A 14,618-nucleotide genomic window follows, 5' to 3' on the forward strand; every position below is an offset into this window, starting at 1 on the left:
TAATTTACGAATATTTTATCCTTTCTCCTTTAAACAACCTTATAGACAGGCACCATTAGGATCTCCCTCCTCTTATTGGGAAAACTAAAGCTTAAAGATGTTGTGAGACCTGCCCAGCATTCCCTGGTAAATCAAACTGAGATCAGCTGGCTGTAAACCATATCCCCTTTGTGTCATTTTTATACAGTTCCTGCTAATTTGAGAGTCAAGTGTGTAAGTCATTCTGTTAAGAAATCTCCTAAGTCTGTTTCATAATACCTAATATGAATGGTATGAGAGAAAGGTCCTTAAGGGGACAGCTGTGTTCCCAGGTCTGCAAGGGGGTAGATATTCAATACCATCTAGGGAAAATACAGCAGTTCCTGCTGTATGCTCCTGGCTCACTCTCGACAGGTTTTGTTCATCAGTGCCGCTGTACAGGCAGTTTTCTCCCCATAGTCTGCCATCAAGTCTCAACCTAAATGGTGCTTCCTTAAAGATACAAGTCAATTCCCAGTGGGCTCTCCACTATTCTACCGCATACCTGAGCACTCTGTCTACTGCTATGGTAATAAGGCATTTGCTGGGCATACTCTGGCTTTGCCATTTTATTATAATACACACCCTTTCTAGGAGTCATGACTGTTTCATTCACCCTAGTGAGCCCCTACAAATGGGACATAAGAAACTGCTAATAAACATTTCTGGATACACAAACTAAGCTTATTTGGAGATCATACTTGACCATAAAGATTTATTTCAAAAGTGCTTTCCACCTAAAATCTTTCATACAAGGGAGACCTTGTTCAGATGACAGATACGCGCATTATCTGTGTTACACTGATGATTCCATAGGTCAAAAGTTTTCAAATTGTACTCCTGAAGTAGTCAAATTTATTTATAATTTATCATTATACTTCAGGAAAGATTTTTTAAAGAAAAGAAGACAAAAGATTTTCTCAAACAAAAACTGTGGAAAGTTATAGCTATCACCTTACTACAGGAAAATGTTATAGGAAGTATTTTCATGCAAAAGAAAACGTACTCAACGAAAATGTGCATCTACACAAGAACAAAGAGCAGTTGAACAAATAAATATAACATAGGTTTTCAAATTAAAATGTGATTTTCTGTGATAATCAGTTGCTTAAAATAGTCAATTAATATAAACATTGAAGGAGGTTTATCTTTTAACAAGAACAAAGAGATGAAGTAAAAAAAAATAGCAATATTTGATCCAAACCATATTTATGGTGAGTGCTCTTAACACTCCAAATTAAAAAGGCAAAAAGGATCAGATTGGCATTGGCTTTTTAAAAAATTACACCCTAAGTAAGATCCTGAACAGAGAAATAAATAAACCCATAATTGTGGCTGCAGGTTCTCTCAATATTTGATAAAGCAGACTGAAAATTATTAGGGGTATTAAATGCTTGAACATGACACCGTGGAACAATCTTAATTGCTATTATAGAACACTCTATTCCTTCTACACATTCTTTCTCCGTACACACAACATATTCATCAAAAGCAGTTCTCATTAAATTTAAAAGGTTGATACCACACATTATGTTTTCTGAAAACTGGTAAATTGAGCTATAAGTTAAAAAAAGAGATAGTTATGGAATATCCCAAATACTTGGAAGTTAACGTAACTTTAAATAGCCAACTGATCAAAAAAATGGTGAGAAATCAACAAATTTGGGAAAATAAAAGACATAAAACATGAAAACATGTAAATTTAAAATATGCTATAAATATTAACATATAGAAAAATAAGAAAAAGGAAATAATGAAGAGTAATATTCAATGAAATAATGAAGAATAGTATTCAAAACTGATAGAAGAAAATTAGTATCTAAAGCTGCTTCTTTAAAGCTATCAAAAATTATTAGCCTTTGGGTAAAGTGATCATAAATCATCAAATACAGAATAAAAGAGTAGATAATTATAGATTCTATGGATAGTAATAGGATATTGAGGAACACTGTTTACAATACATTTTTAAACTGAGATGAAACAAATTCCTGGATATATATATACAAACCACCAAAGCTAACTCAAGAGATATAAAGGGAATGCATAGCCTGATACACATTTTTAAAGTTTCAATTCCTTGATAAAACTTTCAACAGAGATATCCTTGCTATCAAAACTTGGTGAAATCTACCAGAAAATGGAAGAGAAAGCAATGCTTTCCAATTCATTTTAAGAGGTCAACATTACCTTAAATCCAAGCATAGAAAGATCACTTGGAGAAAAGTAGTATGGGAAAAAGACCTACAGAATGGATATTCTTAATGACCAAGGACCTGAAATTCTTAAGGGTAATATATTATAACCAAGTGGGGTTTAACCAACATAAGCAAAGTTGGTATTTAACATTCAAAAATAAAACAATGAAAGTCAAGATAGTAACAAAATTAAGATGAAAAACGATATGGCCATCACAACAAATTAAAAAAAAAATCCTTTGACAAAATTTAACACCTTATCTTAATAAAAAAAAAAACTCAGCAAACTAGGAATAGAAGGGAACTTCTTCAATTTGATAAAAGTCATCTGCTAAAAGTCTACATACAGCTTATTACATACATCACAGCAAAAGTATGAATGATTTCACCTGAAAATCAGGTATAAGGCAAGGGTATCTTCTCTCACTGTGCTATTTAACATTTTTCTGAACACCCTACATGGTTTAATAAGGTAAGAAAAATAAGGAAAATGCATACATATTTAAAAAGAGGGAGTAAAACAGTCTTTCTTCTTGTATGTCATGATCATATCAGAAAAACTCAACATACTTACAAAAACAACAAATAAGTTTAACAAAGACACACAATACTTAGCTAGTAAGTAAACTTCAACTGTATTTCTATATACTAGCAAGAAAAAGAACTTGAAATTTTAAATGGTTTATAAATAATTTATTGTATCAAAAATATAATTATAAATAATAAACTACCTTTAAGGATATTTTTAAAATGTATAAAGTTATACAGTAACACTTAATATTGCTGAAAGGCATTTTACTAATAATTATATATCACATTCAGGGATCAGAAGATAATATTATTGGGGCTGGTATAGTAGGTTAAGCCACCGCCTGCAGTGCTGGAATCCCAGAGAGGCGCCAGTTCAAGACCCAGCTACTCTACTTCTGATCCAGCTCCCCGCTATTGTGCTGGGAGAGTAGGAGTTGACCAAGTGCTTGGGTACCTGCCCCAACAGGGGAGACCTGGAAGAAGCTCCTGGCTTCTGGTTATGGCCTGGCTCAGCTGGGGCTGTTGCACCCATTTGGGAAGTGAACCAGGGGATGTAAGATCTCTGTCTCTCTGTAACTATGCCTTTCAAATAAACAAAGTCTTAAAAAAAAAAAAGATGCTGATATAAATGACAATGGTAAATAAAAGCCCCTAATATTATTTTTAAAAAGACCACAAAAGGTGGCTCACTAGGCTAATCCTCTGCCTGTGGCACCGGCACTCGGGTTCTAGTCCTGGCTGGGGGGGCACTGGTTCTGTCCGGTTGCTCCCCTTCCAGTCCTGCTCTCCGCTGTGGCCCGGGAAGGCAGTGGAGGATGGCCTAAGTGCTTGGGCCTACACCCACATGGGAGACCAGGAGGAAGCGCCTGGCTCCTGGCTTCGGATCAGCGCAGTGTGCCGGCAGTAGTGGCCGTTTGGGGGGGTGAACCAATGGAAGGAAGACCTTTCTCTCTGTCTCTGTCTCTCTCTCCCTCTCACTGTCTAACTCTGCCTGTCAAAAAAATAAATAAATAAAAAAACACAAAAACACTGCTACTATGTCACTTCACCTCAAAGGTAACTCAACAGATCTAAACTGATCACCATTTAAGTCCAGTAGGCTAGGACTAGCGCTGTGGCATAGCAGGTAAAGCTGCTGCTTGCAACACAGGCATCCCATACAGATGCTGGTACAAGTTCTGGCTGTCCACTTATGATCCAGCACCCTCCTAAATGCCTGGGAAAGCAGAATAAGATGGCCTAAGTGCTTGGGTCCCTGCACCTGCGTGGGAGACCTGGCTGAAGCCCCTGCCTTCCAGTTTAGGACTGGCCCAGCCTTAACTGTGTGGCCATTTGGAGAGTGAACCAGCAGGTGGAAGAACTCTCACTCTGTCTCTGTAACTGCCTTTTTTAAAAGAAAAAGAAAAGATTTATATTTATTTGAAAGACAGTTACAGAGAGAGGTAGAGAGAGAAAGGTCTTCCATCTGCTGGTTCATTCCCCAAATGGCGGCAACTGCCAGAGCTGAGCCAATCCAAAGCCAGGAGCTTCTTTTGGGTCTCCCATGCTAGTGGAGGGGCCCAAGGACTTGAGCCATCTCCTGCTGCTTTCCCAGGCCATAGCAGAGCGCTGGATCAGAATAGGTGCAGCCAGGACTAGAACCAGCGCCCATATGGGATGCCAGCACTGTATGCTGGGGCTTTCACCAGCTGCACCACAGCGCCAGCCCCTGTAACTGCCTTTCAAATCAATCATTCAAATCAATCACTCGATCTTAAAAAAAAAAAAAAAAAAACAAACAAACCTATTTCCTACCCAGGCATCCTCTGCCTTCCTCTTCTACCTTCCTTTTAGACTGATTCAGGCCTCATTTTCTAGATCCTATAGCAACCAATAACATCACAGCAATAATGATACTAAAATGTATACATTATCTCTCCATTTTAAGACGCCCATTTTCTTAACCAAGGTACTACATTTTCCTTAGTTTTGAATATTCTGAGGCCCAGCCTATAGGAATTGCTCTTTAAATATTTTGAAAGTGAATGGACTATAATGTAATAGGTTAAGTTAACATAAATTATCAAGTATAATAAAAATCACCATGGAAAATTCCTTAGGAAGGTATCACGCTGAACATGAAGATACTGTGATTTCTAGTTGCCTAGCATAATTTTCTCTCTGCCGTTGGAATATTAGTTTAGTCTATTAAATGAGCACCTGTAGTTAAAATTCATTTAATGACAACATTTGATGAAACTGCATTTGTATGGCCGGTGCGGCTACTCACTAGGCTAATCCTCTGCCTGTGGTGCCAGCACTCTGGGTTCTAGCCCTGGTTGGGGCGCCGGTTCTGTCCCGGTTGCTCCTCTTCCAGTCCTGCTCTCTGCTGTGGCCCAGGAAGGCAGTGGAGGATGGCCCCAGTGCTTGGGCCCTGCACCCGCATGGGAGACCAGGAGGAAGCACCTGGCTCCTGGCTTCGGGTGGCCATTTGGTGGGGTGAACCAATGGGAAGAAGACCTTTCTCTCTATCTCTCTCTCTAACTCTGCCTGTTAAAAAAAAAAAAAAAAAAAAAGAAAGAAAGAAACTGCATTTGTAAGCACCAGAGTTCATATCCCATGAAGCTCTAGAAATGGAAACTAGAAACTGACATGGAGTAAAATAGAGAATTTATTTCTCTTACACTGAGGTTACTCTGTGAATGCGCTTATCAAGAAGAATGACACTGTATTTTAATTTTAAAAAATTTTAACAGAAAAACATTGTAAATATTTATGGGGCACCATGTGATGTTTCTATGCATATACAGATAGTTGTAACATCCAGTCATGGTAATATATCCATCTCCTCAAACATTTAACACCTCTTTATGGTGAAAACAACCAAATTTTCTTTCAGTTGTTTTTTGCTGTTGTTGTTATTTTATGCAGAAATATACAGTACATCATCTATAAGAACCCAAGGAGTTCTTGCGGTGACTTAGCACCCATGAATCAACCTTTCCCCTTCCTTCCCTCACAGTAGAATGGCATTTAAATGCCTCTTAAGTCTACCTAGCTACCTAAGCTCTATCTAGTTGATCCCTTATTTTTGGATTTATGTAAGTTATAGGCAATTCCATTGTATTGGGATGCCTCTAAGAGCCCAGTGTTGATTTTTCACAACTAGTATTTTTCCTCACAATCCACTTCCTTCAAAATTTTATGTCTTTAAATAACATTGGCAAACACAAGGGTAACAGTAAGGGTGGCTATGAACATGCTAAACTCCTGGGTCCTCTACTAGGCTAAAGGAAGTACAGATAATCACAAGTTTGAAGAAAATGTTTCAACTGTTGTATTATGTCAAGGTAAACACCAGAACACAGACTAAAATGATACTGTTACTAACTTAAAAATCAATGAGATATAAGCACAAATTGAGTAAAAAGTGGGCTAGTTTTTCTGATGAATATACTAAAGAAGCCTACCCCATGCACAATAAGGAACATGGGCATGCAGAGCTGTGAGGACGCACCGTCAGTTCACCAGCGCTTACTTCTCAACAGGCAGCTGGTCTCTACTCAAGGTCCCGGACACCACACAGATATCCCCCTGGGTAAGGCACTGAGCACCCAGAAGTGTGTATCCTCTATGTAAGTTTACAGCTTTTTTTATCCTTTAACAATATAACTGTTATGGTTACTATATTCTCTACAGTAATTAAGTTTTCTGCATTTCCTAAGCACAATAAAGGCAAAATGAACCTAAAATAAACTCGAATTTAACCTAAAATATAAGAACACACTGAACATAAATTTCCCCCCTAGCAATGGTAAATGTAAGCCTAAAATAATACTATATGTCCTAAGAACTAAACAGTTAAAGTATTTTTTTTAAGCTTTTATTTATTTTTATTTGAGAAATAAGAGTTACAGACAGTGAGAGGGAGAGACAGAGAGAAAGGTCTTCCTTCCCTCGGCTCACTCCACAAATGGCCAATCCGAAGCCAGGAGCCAGGTGCCTCTCCCAGTCTCCCATGTGGATGCAGGGGCCCAAGGACTTCAGCCATCTTCTACTGCTTTTCTAGGCCATAGTAGAGAGCTGGATGGGAAGAGCAGCAGGCAGGACTAGAACTGGTGCCCATATAGGATGCCGGCGCCACAGGCAGAAGATTAACCTAGTGCACCATGGTGCCTGCCCCTAAAGTATTTTTCATAATCTAAAGAAACCAAAAATTGGGAGATCATATGCATAAATGCTACATTTTTACTAAAATTGCTAAATATAGTTTCTCCCCTTATATATAGCAGTGCAATAATTATTATCTATGTACTTTAAATTTACATATAATTCATAGAATCTGTTGACCTACTTCAAAACATTCAATAGTTAAATTTAACTGAACTCAAATTTAAATTAAATTTAGTTACCTATAGCTCAACCCAAAAACAGAAATTCTGGGGAAAAAAAAAGGCAACATGCCAAACAGGAGAAATAATGTAAGAATTTTAATGCTAAGGGAAACCATCTGGTTAGTCTGAAAATCTGCTTTTGTGTGTAAAATTTTTTCAACAATCATCAATTAATTAATCTCTTAAGTACTACAGGTTTAGAATTACAATGCTGGTGCCAGCTAGCTCCCTGTAGGAAGCTTTCCTCCTCCCCTTGCAGCAGCTTCCTCTCTCTCCTGGGAGGCCCTTCAACTGTACTTGGGATACAAGTGATAATTTCCACTTTATATTCTGTGTAATTTGTGTCCTTTATCCTCCCCCACTAGATCATAAACTCTTGGAGGGTAAGATCAGTGTTTAATTCAGTTTTCTATGCCACACAGTATCCATCAGAGCTCCGTGTACAAAAGCTCACACAATTCGGGACATGCTCAAGCTGACTTACCTCAAACGGTAGAGTTAGAAACATACCAGGGGATTCCAATTCAATCCCATCGAGGTGGCATGTACCAATGCCATCTCACTAGTCCCAGTGATCAATTTCTGTTCACAATTGATCATAATGATAGGACTAAGAACCAAAGGGATCACATAAACAAGAATAGTGTCTGCAAATACTAGCTGATAGAATAAAAAAGAGAGAGAATGATCCAACATGGGAAGTGAGATACACAGCAGACCCATAGAATGGCAGATGTCCTAACAGCACTCTGGCCTCAGAATCAGCCCTTAAGGCATGCGGATCCGGCTGAAATGCCCATGAGAGTATTTCAGGCATGGAAAGCCAAGACACTCTGGGGGGAAAAAAAACCTAAATGAAAGATCTCCACGAGTGAGATCCCAGTGGAAAGAATGGGTCATCAAAGAAGGAGGTACCTTTCTCTGAAGGGAGCAGAGAACTTCCACTTTGACCATGGCCTTGTCTAAATATGATCAGAGTCAGTGAACTCAGGGGGCTTCCATAGCCTTGGCAACTCATGACAAGAGCCTAGGGTGATTACTGAGGCCATAAACAAGAGTGTCAATTTGTTAAGTTAACAACAGGAGTCACTGTGCACTTACTCCTCATGTAGGATCTTTGTCCTTAGTGTGCTGTACATTGAGATTTAATGCTATAACTAGTACTCAAACAGTATTTTTCACTTTATGTTTCTGTGTGGGAGCAAACTGTTTAAATCTTTACTTAATGTATGCTAAACTGATCTTCTGTATATAAAGAGAATCGAAAATGAATCTTGATGTGAATGGAAGGGGAGAGGGAGTGGATAAGGGGAGGGTTGCGGGTTGGAGAGACGTTATGCGGTGGAAGCCATTGTAATCCATATTCTGTACTTTGGAAATTTATATTCATTAAATAAAAGTTAAAAAAAAACACTCAAAAATATTCTCTTCTGAATTTACATTTTCAGGTATTTTTCCAAAATGCTGTAGTATGTTATTTTCTATTTTTCTCCCTATTCCTCAGCAGTTTCTTTCTTGCCACTTTTGCTAACTGCTCTTATCAATGCTCCCTACAAAACTGGTTCATCTATTCATTTATTTATTTACTCAAATAATCCAGAAAGTCCTTGTCAAGTATGTAGTATGTCAGGAGTTGAGGTTAAGCCACTGAACAAGCCCTTTAGGAAGCCAAATGGGAAAGATGCACAAGTATTTAAGTAGTTATAAAACAATGTGATAGATGCTGTAATAAATGTGAATACATGATAATACACCAAAACCAAAAAGACATCTCTGAATTTCTATCTTCAGTTTATCATTTTCTCTGTATTATTTTTTTCCTTAGGTCATCCATCCATCTCTGTTTTTGGCTATTAAACACATAAATATATGTGCATGACACAAAATATAAAAGCTGCAGAAGAAGATTTAAGTGAAAAGCAAGTCTTCCTTCCATCCTGTCCTGAGACACTCAGTTTATCCTCCCAAAGACAGCTCGGTCAGTGTCTCATCCCAGAGACAGTCAATGTATTCACAAACACTCATATGTGTACACACACACACACACACACACACACACTGTTACTGTCATTTCACACAATGGTAGCATGCTTTAGACACTGCACGGTGCTTTTTCCCAACTCATATGGAAGTTCCTCATTCTTTTTAATGGATTGCACTGTATGGATATAACATTATTTAATGAATCTTCTTACTAAATGTCCATTTAAGGTGTTACAATGCTGCAGTTACCATGTGTTATATCTGTATATCTGGAGGATAAATTCCTGGAAGGGAAATGGCTGAGTCCTAGAATGCACACATTGTTCATCTCCATAGATCTTGACACAGAGGTTTTATTAATTTCATTCCATCTCCATAACTTAAATTATCACCTTTATGGGAACAGTTCCCAAATTTGCATTCACAGTTCTCCTCCTCTTAATTATTATCTGGTACTTCCTTAGAACCTTAGGGCAAAATCTTTTCAAAACCAAATTTACAATTTTACCCTTAACATATTATACCTAACATCACTACATTTGTGAATTTTTCCTGATTCCAAACAAAAACCATGTTTGAGTCTTTCCTCTTTGTTTTAACCACATTCAGTTAACTAGCTGTTTAGATGCACCCATCTCACACTTCCACAACACCCACCCTCTTCCTGTTTCCTCAGATACCAGCTTTAAGCATCCAGTTCCACACACCTGGGTTAGTATCACCTAATGATTATGATGATGATGATGATGATAATAATAATAATAATAATAGACAATTGAGGACACAAATTCTCCTTGCACTATGCTCAACCACCACCTGAAATACCTTCTCAAGTCAGTAACCCTGTTGAAATCTCACGGAACCCACCCTAAGGCTAGACCATGGCTAAAGTACTTTCTTTTATCAATTTATTAGCATTTAGGTCCTCTGCAAACTCACAGTGAGGATAATGTCATTACACATTTTGATAAAACCTAGATACTCAAAATATGTTCATCAAATGAATGAATGAATGAAGTTTTGCAATGAACTAATTCCTACATATCAGATTCTTTAAGAGAATAGTCTTAAGTTTGTAAATTACAGTTTTTCTCTCACACTGACTTTGATAAAACAAAAAGAAAAAGGATAAGTAACAAAGAAATAAGCAAAATGTACTACCAACATGATTAAATTTCTCTTCAAAATAACAAGATCCCTAAAATGTTGTTCTAGTTACTCTAACGATATGCAGGAGAAAAGAAAAATTTGCCACAATGTGCCTATGGACTATTATTTATTTGACTTTAAAAAAGGTAAAATAACTTTTTGAAAGTTTCACTGAAAGCACCCATAAGCAAGAGCATAGTAAATATTATATTCTTAAGTAGCATGATACTAAAAATCATATTTGTGGCAAAACTGTTTATATTTAAGAAATATAGAAAAGTATGATTGCGCTTCCCAAATATATAAAAGCACTTATATAAAAACATCATTGCAGTTCATTAGGAGTTACTCAGCAACAGAAAGAACACCACAAATCCCTATCAAGAGGCAGAGAACAGCTATACTATAATTTATACTTTAAACCATGTTTTAAAAATAATGAAAGTAACACCATGCAAATGCCAATTAGTTCTTGACTCACCTCTCCACCATTAACATATTCCATCACAAAACACAAACGGTCTTTTGTCTGGAAGGAATATTTCAAGGACTTGAAATGAAAAAGAAACAAATGTGGTATTATAATCCTACATTCTAATATTATCAAAAACAAAACACTTAGAAATAATAAGCATGACTGACAAGACGAATTGTTACTACTCCTTAAGAGTTTATAAGTAACAGTTTACAAGAAACGTAAAACAAATTCAGTAATAGGCATTATTGGGGAAAAAATTCAAATTCAAATTTTAATTAAACAGCGAGTTCTTCTCAGTCTATTGTGTCATCTGTTTGAAATTGTATTGGACCTCAAATGTTCATCCATGCAACTCAAGGTGCACCCTAAAAATTACTCTACTGGAAGTTTCTTAGAAATGTAATTGTTCTACTATAGTTTCAATGTCAGTTTTTGGGTACTAGTTGTATTAGATACCCAACCAGGCAGAGTCTAACTTTACAGGCTGCAAAAAGATTATTACACAAAAAGAACTTATTACACTGGACAATGTATCCAGTGATACCTTTGAAAATATCAATTCACAGAACCCTAAAGCATTAAAAGTAACCCTCTTTGAAAGTATAGTTATAGTAGGGGCTGGCGCCATGGCTCACTTGGTTAATCCTCCAACTGCGGCGCCAGCATCCCATATGGGCGCCGGGTTCTAGTCCCGGTTGCTCCTCTTCCAGTCCAGCTCTCTGCTGTGGCTGGGGAGGGCAGTGGAGGATGGCCTAAGTAGTTGAGTAACTGCACCCGCACAGTTGAGTAACTGCACCCGCACAGGAGACCAGGAGGAAGCACCTGGCTCCCGGCTTCGGATCGGCGCAGCGCCAGCTGTAGCGGCCATTTGCAGGGTGAATCAATGGAATGAAGACCTTTCTCTCCCTCTCCCTCCCTCCCTCCCTCTCTCTCTCTCTCTCTCTCTTACTGTCTATAACTCTACCCATCAAATAATAAAAATAAAGTAAAATTAAAAAAAGTATAGTTATGTTTATAATCTTACTGTGCTTCCACAGAACCAGGAAAATACAGAAACTTTGCAAACTACCCCTCTACCTTAAAGAATCTAAGAACAGGATATAAAACTCATGTTATATCACAATAACCAAGTTAAATAAATGTATATAAACCACAGTTTATTCTATCAAGTGAAGAAAATACATTTTTTCCTAGCATCAATATATTCAGCATTCCTGCATCTGTAAAGTACTCTATCCTTAAGCAGTCCCGTTTTGTGAAATGGATTCATTAAAGATTTCTGCCTTTTATATCTGAAGACAATGCTGCTTCATAACCTAAGAATCTATCAGAAGCCAATAAACAAAACAAAATCATTACATTTAAAATTTAGAAACTTTTCCAAGTCTACTATTTTTTTCAGGCCTCCTTAAATTGCCACAAGTAACCTGCTATTTAAAATTATGCTTTTCATATTTTAGCTGCTATAATAAAATTCTCTAAAATTTCCATGTTTTGATTGTAGTATCTCTCTTCTAGTCACTTACTGTTAAAAAGGGATGTCTAGTGTTCTTTAATACTCTGCTTTCCGTTAAAGTGTGTGCCACTTCATCCTACAAAAGAAAAGGCAAACCTTTAAAATATGTTCTCAGCACCAATAATACACAAATTTCACTTTCTCCACAATTACATGAGGCTATGCCTAGAGACACACAGGGATTTAAAAATGACAGTGGCATGCTTCCTTTACTGCTCAGATTTCCCTCCACCAATAATAAATAAATCACATTAATAATTTAATTCAGATGATAGTAAGTTATAAACTCACTCATACTGGATCAAAAGTATATCAAGAGTGACAGAATGACACAAAGACCAATAAAAAAATTATCAGAGGCACGAAAATTAAATGGGGGGGGGGGGCAGTGCTGTAGTATAATAGGTAAAGCCTTCGCCTGCTGTGCCGGCATCCCATATGGGAACTAGTTTGAGTTCCAGCTGCTCCTCTTCAGATCTAGCTCCCTGCTATGGCCTAGGAAAGCAGTAGATGATGGCCCAAGTCCTTGGGCCCCTGAACCCACTTGCGAGACCTGGAAGAAGCACCTGGTTTCGGATCATCACAGCTTTGGCCACCGCAGCCAATTGGGGAGTGAACCAGCAGATGGAAGACCTCTCTCTCTGCCTCTCCTCCTCTCTCTGTGTAACTGTGACTTTCAAGTAAATAAATAGATCTTTTATATATATATGTGTGTGTAATAAATCTTATATATGTGTATATGTATACACATATATATACATACATATACATATATATATATATAAACAGAATGCTTTTCATCTCAAAGATTATCAGCTTAACAACAAGGTAATTAGCATTTCCACATGTTTAATAAATTTTATTAAGGGGGCTATATTCCAATTAAGGTCATAGAATCCACAACTCCCTACTTAGAAATCAGTTACTGAAAAGCAGAATATAAAACAAACATAAAATTTAATTTTAACACACATCTTGGGAACAGAAAACTGCAGAATTTATGAAAGTATATTTTTGACAAACCTATCTTTTTTTAAATTTTTTTGAAAAACAGAGTTACAGAGAAAGGTAGAGACAGAGAGAACTTTCACCCACTGGTTCACTCCCCAGATGGCTGCAATGGCCAGAGCTGCGCTGATCCAAAGCCAGGAGCCAGGAGCTTCTTCCACGTCTCCTATGTGGGTGCAGGGTCCCAAGGACTTGGGCCATCTTCTATTGCTTTCCCAGGCCATAGCAGAGAGCTGGATCGGAAGAGGAACAGCCAGGACCACAATCGGCACCCATATGGGATGCCAATGCTTCAGGCCAGAGTTTAACCCACTGTGCTGGCCCCAAACCTATCTTTTAAACAATGTTTTATTCATTTGAAAGACGAGAGAGAGAGAGAGAGAGAGAAAGAGAGAGAGAGAGAGGGAGACAGAGAGACAGAGACACTAAGTTTCTTCTACCTTCTAGTTTACTTTCTAAATGTCTGAAACAGCTAGGGCTGGGCCAGGCCAAAGTCAGGAGCCTGGAACTCAATCCAGGTCTCCCAGATCAGGGGCAGTAGCCCAAATATTTGCACCATTGCTTGCTGCATCCCCCAAAGTGTACATCAGCAGGAAGCTGGAATCACAAGTAGAGCTGGAACTCGAGCCTGGGCTCTCTCATATGGGATAGTGGAGGCCCAAGGCTGTCTCCAGTATATTTCTCTGCTTGCAGTTTTAAAAATGTACTCTTTTTAAATAAATACTTTTAGTCTAAGTAACAATTTTAAAATGTGGGTATATTTCAAACTGAAAATACATTAAAGAATGTATTTCCCTACTTTTTACATAAATTTCACCTGGACATCAAAAGTGAACTAGAAAAGATTTTCTTCAACATATGGAGAAACAGAAAAAATTTTTTATATTTCCAAAGTAATACTATAGTAAAGAAGAGAGATAACTGCTGAAACACACCATCTTCATCCATTACTTCTTTCAAGATCCTAAACAAAGCCCTAATTAGATCAATTTCTTAACACAACTGGCAAAGCAAAAAACTGAGAAAGATGTAGAGAGCACAACATCAAGATACAATGAGGCCGGCGCTGTGGCATGGTGGGTAGAACTGCTGCCTGAGGTACTGGCATCCCACATGGGTGCTGTTTTGAGTCCCAGCTGCTCCACTTCCGATTCAGCTCTCTGCTATGGCCTGGGAAAGCAGCAGCAGATGGCCCAAGTGCTTGGGCCCCTGCATCCATGTGTAAGACCCAGAGGAAGCTCCAGGCTCCTGGCTTTGGATTGGCCCACCTCAGGCTACTTGTGGCCATTTGGGGAGGGAACCAGAGGATGAAAGACCTCTCTCTTTCTTCCTGTCTCTCTAACTCTGCCTTTCAAATAAATAAATAA

The 14,618-nt window shown here is 38.0% G+C and overlaps 1 protein-coding gene across 5 annotated transcripts in view; it reads right to left on the reverse strand.

The window, feature by feature from the left end:
• The window catches only part of AKT3 (AKT serine/threonine kinase 3), a 308,783-nt gene that overhangs the window by 71,877 nt on the left and 222,288 nt on the right, over positions 1 to 14,618 (reverse strand). For all 5 annotated transcript variants that reach the window (XR_007909725.3, XM_070055614.2, XM_051820800.3 and 2 more), the window contains exons 7-8: positions 12,254 to 12,319; positions 10,731 to 10,799 (exon numbers count right to left, since the gene is read on the reverse strand). Coding sequence is in view for 4 of the 5 variants with exons in the window: in XM_070055614.2 (XP_069911715.1) it covers positions 10,731 to 10,799; positions 12,254 to 12,319 (135 nt within the window). In the remaining variant the exon portion in view is untranslated. The remainder of the gene's footprint in view (positions 1 to 10,730; positions 10,800 to 12,253; positions 12,320 to 14,618) is intronic.

The sequence above is a fragment of the Oryctolagus cuniculus genome, chromosome 13 (genome assembly GCF_051225735.1).
Source record: "Oryctolagus cuniculus isolate XC-2025 breed Fujian yellow rabbit chromosome 13, ASM5122573v1, whole genome shotgun sequence".
Lineage (NCBI taxonomy): Eukaryota > Metazoa > Chordata > Mammalia > Lagomorpha > Leporidae > Oryctolagus > Oryctolagus cuniculus.